Raw genomic sequence first — 8,459 nt, 5'->3', positions numbered from 1 at the left:
ATCCACCCACCTGTCCGTCTCCATCTGCTGTCATCCCTACCTATCTGTCCATCCCCCTGCATCTCCACTGGTGTATCTGATTGTGGTCCATGTGCATCCATACCCACCCGTCCATCCATCATGGGGCATGCCCACCCATGGTCACGTGTATCCATCCATCCGTCTCCTCCTCTCCCCTCCCCGTGGCTTTCCCCTCCTCCCTGTCTCCAGCAGACCCCCCGCCGCCTCCCCACCCCCACCCCAAGCCAGGCGGAGGCGACTATGGCGCAGACGCTGCAGATGGAGATCCCCAACTTCGGCAACAGCATCCTGGAGTGCCTGAACGAGCAGCGCCTGCAGGGGCTGTACTGCGACGTCTCGGTGGTGGTGAAAGGCCACGCCTTCAAGGCTCACCGGGCCGTCCTGGCGGCCAGCAGCTCCTACTTCCGGGACCTTTTCAACAACAGCAAGAGCGCGGTGGTGGAGCTGCCGGCGGCAGTGCAGCCCCAGTCCTTCCAGCAGATCCTCAGCTTCTGCTACACGGGCCGGCTGAGCATGAACGTGGGAGACCAGTTCCTGCTGATGTACACGGCCGGCTTCCTCCAGATCCAGGAGATCATGGAGAAAGGGACTGAGTTCTTCCTGAAGGTCAGCTCCCCCAGCTGCGACTCCCAGGGCCTGCACGCCGAGGAGACCCCTTCCTCCGAGCCCCAGAGCCCCGTGGCCCAGACCTCCACCTGGCCCTCCTGTAACACCCCCTTACCCCTGGTGTCCCGCGTCAAGACAGAGCAGCAGGAGTCGGACTCCGTGCAGTGCACTTTCGTGGTCAAACGGCTCTGGGACAACGGCCAGAAGGAGGGAGGAGGCGGCGGAGGTGGGGGAGGAGGCAACAACGGGAGCCGCAAAATGGCCAAGTTCTCCACGCAGGACCTAGGAGGCAACCGGCAGCAGCAGCAGCAGCAGGGGGCGCAAGCAGGAGGAGGAGGCGGGTCCGGCGTGGTTAGCGGGCCCAGCACGTCCGACCAGACCAGCCCCGGCACGTCCAGCGCCTACACGAGCGACAGCCCAAGCTCCTATCACAACGAGGAGGATGAAGAGGAGGACGCAGCCGAGGAAGGCTCCGATGAGCAGTACCGGCAGATCTGCAACATGTACACGATGTACAGCATGATGAATGTAGGGCAGACAGGTGAGCATGGCCGAGTGGGGAGGGGCCCTTAATGCTCCGCCCCTCAGGGGAAGGGGCTTGGGAAAGGGGCGGAGCTTATACTGCTTCTCTCTCCCTAGAGCAGTGGCTGGGGGAAGGGGAGGGACTTTTATTGCTCCACCCCTTTGGGGAGTGGCTGAGGGAAGGGGTGGGGCTTCTGCTCTGCTGCTGGGTGTGATACATTCGATGTCAGGGTTATGGGCGGGCGAGGACGATGACTTGTTTGCATTGCGAGGTGAATCCAGCTACGCTAGCTGGAGAGACTGGCCTGGAAAAGCTTAGAGAACTCAAGAGAGGAAGGGTGGCCCAGTGCCCTGAAGACCCAGGTTCAATTCCCAGCTCTGCCACAAGTTCCCAGTGTGACTGTGGGCATGTTGCTTGGTCTCTCTGTGCCTCAGTTTCCCACCTGTACACTGGGGATCCCTGCCTCCCAGGAGAAATGCATTAAAGATTGTGAGGCACCCAGATACCCCTGCCGCTGGGGTAAGACAAGGATGTGAGCGGCAACATCTGGGTCTAGAAACCTTAAATCAACGACCTGGGCAAGGCCTAGAGATGCTGGTTTTTCTGGGGTTTCTCCAGCTCTTCCAGGCTTCTACTTGGATAAAGGCTCAGGCTGAGTTTCGTTGGGTCTCAGCCCAGTTCCCAGTGGGCCGGGCACACCCAGGTTGCTATCAAAGCAGGGCTCAGCGGTGGGGCTGAGGGTCTTTCTCGGGGCTCACCCCACTCAGCGGCTAGAGAAGCCCGTCTGCAAGGGGGCGTTTAAATTCACACGGACCCATGGCAGGGGAGGGGAGCTGGGCCGGTGGTCCCCCTTGTAACAGGGGAGAGTTCGCTCTTCTCCAGCTGGAGAGACAAACCCCTCACGCTCCAGATCCCGTCTGTGCGGGGGTTCAAAATTACCGTCGGCTCCCGGAAAGGGAAACCGACACAAAGAATCACGGGTCCTGGTCGCTGTAGTGAGTCGGCGGCAAACCTGGGAGTAGAACCCAGGAGTCCGGACTCCCAGTCCCCCCTGCTCTAACCACTAGACTCCCCTCCCCTCCCAGAGCCAGGTAAAGAACCCAGGAGTCCTGGCTCCCAGGCCACCCCCACCCCACTAACCTGACTGTTTAGGCCTAGGAGCTGTGTTCTGTGTGTTCACCCTCTACTCCCCCCGGCCCGCAGCAGCCGCAGCCGCAGAGAAGGTGGAAGCCCTGCCCGACCAGGTGGCCTCTGAGTCTCGCAATCGGATCCGGGTGCGGCAGGACCTGGCGTCGCTGCCGGCCGAGCTCATCAACCAGATCGGGAACCGGTGTCACCCCAAGCTGTACGACGAGGGCGACCCTGCTGAGAAGCTGGAGCTGGTGACAGGTGCGGGGAGGTGGGGGGTGGGCAGAACTGGGCGGAGGAGGCAGAGACCAGTCTGGGTTTGGGGGCAGGGGGGCTAATTGAGTTGCAGCAGGCGAATGTGCTGCCACTGTTTTAGGGCTTGATCCAAACTCAAACTCAGTGGGGTTCTTCCCTTACCGGGAGCTGAGCACGTGTTCCTGGGCACTGGCGAATGGGAGCCAGTGACAGGAGAGGCAGTGAGGCCCAATGGGCTGGCACTCGCCAGATCTGGGTTCTGTTCCCAGCTCTGCCACTGCCTTACTGGGTGACCTCGGGCAAGTTCCCCCCACCCTGTACCTCAGTTTCCCATCCCACCCTGGGTCTATGCAGGGCCTGGACTGCTGAGGACTCGCTCAGGGGCGGGAGCTGTCTATGCAGCATCCCGCATGAGAGAGGGCTCCAATCTCAATCTGGGGAGAGGGACTGTGCCGTGCCCTGAATGATGGGTAGGGCCCTAAGAAATTCACCGCTGTGAAAAACGCATCACGGACTGTGAAATCTGGTCTCCCCGTGAAATCCATATAGTGTGGGGTAGAAGTACACAGAAGACCAGATTTCACAGGGGAGACCAGCGTTTCTCAAACGAGGGGTCCCAACCCAAACTGCGGTTGTGGGGGGTCACAAGGCTATTGTAGGGGGGAGCGATATTGCCACCTTTATTTCTGTGCTGCCTTCAGAGCAGGGTGGCTGGAGCGTGGTGGATGCTGCCGCCTGCCCAGCTCGGAAGGCAGCGCCGCAGCCAGAGGTGGCAATACCCTACCACGACACCCTTATTTCTGCGCTGCTGCGGGCGGTGGCGCTGCCTTCAGAGCTGGGCTCCCTGCCAGCAGCCGCGGAGCTTCGTGCAGCCGGGGAAGGTTCCTGGAGGTGGATCTGAGCCGACCCCGGAATCAGCCCCTGCAGGGGAAGAGGAAGGTCCCTCACCAGCCTGGCCAGGACCCCAGCCCTGGCTTTCCCTGCCTCTGGGCCCTGTGTCCTGGCGTTCAGAGGTCAAAGGGGCCTTGGACTGGTCATCCCCCCAACCATGGTATAGGCCGGCCTTGCCCTCCCCCCCAAAAGTGAGGAAGCGACCCCCCCCCCCAGCCTGTGAGCCCCAGGGTTACAACCCCGTGAAATTTCACTGAAACTGTGAAATTTACAGTTTTAAAAATCCTATGGCTGTGAAATTGACCAAAATTGACGGTGAATTTGGTAGGGCCCTAATGATGGGGGGACCCCGATCTTGGCTGGGGGGTGCTTGTGTGGTGCTTGGCACAATAGGTGACCCCGATCTCGGCTGGGGGTGGGGTCTGTGGGGTGACCAGCACAGCAGGGGACCCTGATCTTGGTTGGAGGAGGGGGCCCATGGGGCATGCGATACAGTAGAGGACCTCGAATTTCGTCATGGTGGGGGGGTCCATGGGGTGGTGAGCACAGCAGCGGGCCCCAATTGTCATCGTGAACCTCCCGTGCCCTAGCGTATGCAGCGTTACAGCCCCATCCCGTGTTGCCCCGAAGCCAGGACCTCCCATCGCCACGCAGAAGCCGCTGGCTGTCGCCGCCAGGTCGGGGATCGAGGCTCCCATCCCACGGCGAGTTCTGCTCCGGCTCCGTTCTGTGGGCTTGGCAGCGAGGCAGGAATGGAGGCTGTTCCCTAGTCGCGCCCCCTTGTGGGGGGTCAGAGGGACACGTCTGGGTCATAATGGGTTTTTTTTTTCCCACCCCGCCTAGGCACGAACGTGTACATCACCCGGGCGCAGCTGATGAACTGCCATGTCAGCGCCGGGACGCGGCACAAAGTGCTTCTGAGGCGGCTTCTGGCCTCCTTTTTCGATCGGTGAATTTTGGCTTTCTGTACTGTGGGGGTGGGGCTGCGGCTCCCTTTTCCTGTCCCCTTCCCTGTCCTGCCAGGCCTGATGCGGCACTGGGAACCAGGACTCCTGGGTTCTCTCCCTGGCTCTGGGAGGGATGTGGGGGCTGGAGGGTTAGAGCAGGGGGGCTGGGAGCCAGGACTCCGGGGTTCTCTCTCTGGCTCTGGGAGGGATGTGGGGGCTGGAGGGTTAGAGCAGGGGGGCTGGGAGCCAGGACTCCGGGGTTCTCTCTCTGGCTCTGGGAGGGATGTGGGGGCTGGAGGGTTAGAGCAGGGGGGCTGGGAGCCAGGACTCCGGGGTTCTCTCTCTGGCTCTGGGAGGGATGTGGGGGCTGGAGGGTTAGAGCAGGGGGGCTGGGAGCCAGGACTCCTGGGTTCTCTCCCTGGCTCTGGGAGGGATGTGGGGGCTGGAGGGTTAGTGCAGGGGGGCTGGGAGCCAGGACTCCTGGGTTCTCTCCCTGGCTCTGGGAGGGATGTGGGGGCTGGAGGGTTAGAGCAGGGGGGCTGGGAGCCAGGACTCCGGGGTTCTCTCCCTGGCTCTGGGAGGGATGTGGGGGCTGGAGGGTTAGAACAGGGGGGCTGGGAGCCAGGACTCCGGGGTTCTCTCCCTGGCTCTGGGAGGGATGTGGGGGCTGGAGGGTTAGAGCAGGGGGGCTGGGAGCCAGGACTCCTGGGTTCTCTCCCTGGCTCTGGGAGGGATGTGGGGGCTGGAGGGTTAGAGCAGGGGGGCTGGGAGCCAGGACTCCTGGGTTCTCTCCCTGGCTCTGGGAGGGATGTGGGGGCTGGAGGGTTAGAGCAGGGGGGCTGGGAGCCAGGACTCCGGGGTTCTCTCCCTGGCTCTGGGAGGGATGTGGGGGCTGGAGGGTTAGAGCAGGGGGGGCTGGGAGCCAGGACTCCGGGGTTCTCTCTCTGGCTCTGGGAGGGATGTGGGGGCTGGAGGGTTAGAGCAGGGGGGCTGGGAGCCAGGACTCCGGGGTTGTAGCCCCAGCTCCGGGAAGGGAGTGGGGTCTAGTGGTTAGAGCACAAGGGGCCAGGAATCAGAACTGGGTTCCCCCCGACCTATGGTAAGGGACTGGCAGGGGTAGAGCGGGGGGCACTGGGAGTGAAGACTCCCGAGTTCTTTGCCCACATTTGAGTAGGGGATGGGGGTCTAGGGGTCAGAGCAGGGCAGCGGCGAGAGGGTCTTTAGTTCTCATTCTCAATGCTTTCCCCTTGCTAGGAACACTCTGGCAAACAGCTGTGGCACCGGCATCCGCTCGTCCACCAACGACCCCAGCAGGAAGCCGCTGGACAGCAGGGTCCTGCATGCCGTGAAGTGTGAGTATGTGGGGCAGGGGCTCCACAAGGCAGCATCCTTCAGGCCCCATGGGGGATGAGCGGGGCTCCGAAAGCCTGTCTCCCAGCAGATGGTACTGCCCCCCATCCAGGTGGGCTGCTCGGAGTCCCAGTGACGCTATGGGGCCTGACCCGAAGCCCGTTGCATCTTCCCCATTGAGCTTCATGCCCTTTGCATCAGGCTCATTAAGGAGATCCTGGCCTGAGCATCCAGAGACCAGCGGGGGGCAGGCCCAGAGACCCAGCGGGCACAGAAGGCGGCTATGATGCCAAGGCCTGTCTGAATTCCTCCAAGAGTTCTGGTTCTGAGCATTGCAGGGGGGTCTCTGTTCTGAGTAGGGTGACCAGATGTCCCGATTTTCTAGGGACAGTCCTGATATTCAGGGCTCTTTCTTATATTGGCGTCTATTACCCCCCACCCCCTGTCCCAATTTTTCACACTTGCTGTCTGGTCACCCTAGTTCTGAGTCACATGCTCCCCGTCACATGACCCTTGTACTCTCCATCTGGGGAAGGGGTGGCCTAATCCTGGCCCCGCCCCCTGTTAAAGGGCCAGACTCTCCTTTGCAGAACAGCACAGAGGAGGACCCCAGATGCACAGAGGGAGAATTACACTCATGATATGTGTGTGGGGGGGTAGAGAATGGGGATCTAAAGGCAGAGACAGGAATTTCCCATCACTGAGATCACGCCCCCTGCTGGCCAGAGGCTGCAGAGGGACAGTCAATAAATGTAGGCCCAAGCTTAAAAAGCTTCTTGTTTTTTAAAATAATAATAATTCTCACCGTTTTTACCTCAGATCTAATATTGGCTGTTTTTAGACTATTTTAATCACTCTGGAAAACAGGATTTTTGTTTATTGTCGGTTGGTTTCCGATAGTTGGTTCCTAACCAGCAGGGCAAAGAACAGATTTTTTTCGTTTGTTGACAATTTAGAAAAGTTGGGAAGTAGGGGGGCGGGGTTGAACGCAGGGCCAGTGCAAGGAAGTTTTGCGCCCTAGGCGAAACTTCCACCTTGCGCGCCCCCCCCCCCCAGCTAACCCCGCCCCCCCCGCGGCAGCTAATCCAGCCCCCCACCCGGGGAGCCCCCCCCCGCAGCAGCTACCCCCCCTGCGGCTAACCCCGCCCGGGGAGCCCGCCCCAGCTCACCTCGGCTCCACCTCCTCCCTGAGCACATCGGCGCCACTCTAAGTCTCCTCCCCTCGCAGGCTTGCGGCGCCGATTGGAGGAGACTTAGAGCGGGGGCTGTGTGCTCAGTGGAGGAGGCAGAGTGGAGGTGATCTGGGGCGGGGTGCGGTTCCCCTGTGCGCCCCCCCGTTACTGCGGGCGGCCCTCCCCGCGCCCCGCCCCGCCCCAGCTCACCTCCACTCCACCTCCTCGCCTGAGCGGGCTTTTAGGCGCCCCCAACCACTAGGCGCCCTAGGCGGCTGCCTAGTTTACCTAAATGGTTGCACCGGCCCTGGTTGAACGTTTTGGTGAATCAAAAAGTAAAAATAAACCATGAATAGTTTGGGTGGAACAAAAATGTTAGTTCCTGGTGGAAGCGAAAACGAAAACTTCTGAAATTGTTGGCGAATGAAAAGATTGGAAAAAAAGAGGTTTGGGTGGAACGAAACATTTTGTTTCGTTGAAACCGGCATGTTTTGGTTTGACCATTTCAAAACACTTTTTGAACTCGGAAGGAAACATTGCAACGAAAAGTATCCGGGGGGAGCCCTGTTAGTCTGTCTCCACAAAAACAACAAGGAGGCCGGTGGCACCTTAAAGACTAACAGATTTATTTGGGCATAAGCTTTCGTGGGTAAAAAAACCTCACTTCTTCAGATGCATTGAAACAAAAAGTCGCTTCAAACCGAAAAATCAGTTCTTTTTTTGTATAATTCTTTGTTAGGCTTTTTGCCCTAAATGAACAATTAGGCGAAACGGACGTGAATTTGCAAAACAACTTTGGTGTTGCGGAAGCTGCATTTTTCGTTGGGCTGGGGGGAAATGTTTTGCCCTGTTCTACTTAACACCCCCTCGCTTCCCCCATCCTAGTGTTATGCTGGGCTCCAACAGGCTCCTGTCCTCTGTGGATCTGGCACTGGGAGAGGGTCTCACAACTTTCCAGGGGGGTGCTAGCTTGGTTGCCTGACTAATAAGCGTCTTCTTTTTCCGCCCCGCTCCCCAGTCTACTGCCAGAACTTCGCCCCCAACTTCAAAGAGAGCGAGATGAACGCCATCGCCGCCGACATGTGCACGAACGCCCGGCGCGTGGTCCGTAAGAGCTGGATCCCCAAGCTGAAGCTGCTGATGGCAGAAGGGGACACCTACACCACGTTCATCAACGACACTGGGAAGATGGAGCCGGACATCATGGGAGTGGAGCACAACTTTGAGACAGGCAGTCACGACGGGGATGCAGGGACCTCGGCCGAGAGCCTCCAGTAAAAACCGCTTCCTCCCTTTAGCCCTTTCCATTCACTGATTTATTTTATTTTAATTTCTTAAGTTGATTATTTTTAGCGTCCCACGTTGATTTGATTTTAATGTGTTTTTTGTTTTTTGTTTTCGGTTTGCCAGGGGGAAAAAAAGTTGCACCGTCTCTTTAAAAAACCAAAATTATCCTCGGTTCCTAATGCAGTGTGGGTAATGAGAGAGGGGTCGGTGGCGTGGGCAGTTTTGATCTCACGCTGTTCTTCCCGGGCGGGCGGATGTTTTTGTGGGTAGCCTTGTGAG

General features: G+C 59.3%; 1 protein-coding gene across 1 annotated transcript; it reads left to right on the top strand.

The window, feature by feature from the left end:
* The first annotated feature begins 261 nt into the window (after positions 1-261).
* On the top strand, positions 262-8,171 carry NACC1 (nucleus accumbens associated 1). Its single transcript, XM_065419706.1, has 5 exons — positions 262-1,168; positions 2,363-2,539; positions 4,268-4,373; positions 5,626-5,723; positions 7,912-8,171. Exons 1-5 carry the CDS (start codon positions 262-264, stop codon positions 8,169-8,171), a joined length of 1,548 nt encoding a protein of 515 aa, XP_065275778.1.
* The last annotated feature ends 288 nt before the right edge of the window (positions 8,172-8,459 follow it).

The sequence above is a fragment of the Emys orbicularis genome, chromosome 19, assembly GCF_028017835.1.
Source record: "Emys orbicularis isolate rEmyOrb1 chromosome 19, rEmyOrb1.hap1, whole genome shotgun sequence".
NCBI lineage: Eukaryota > Metazoa > Chordata > Testudines > Emydidae > Emys > Emys orbicularis.
This window is presented reverse-complemented; position numbering and strand designations above follow the sequence as displayed.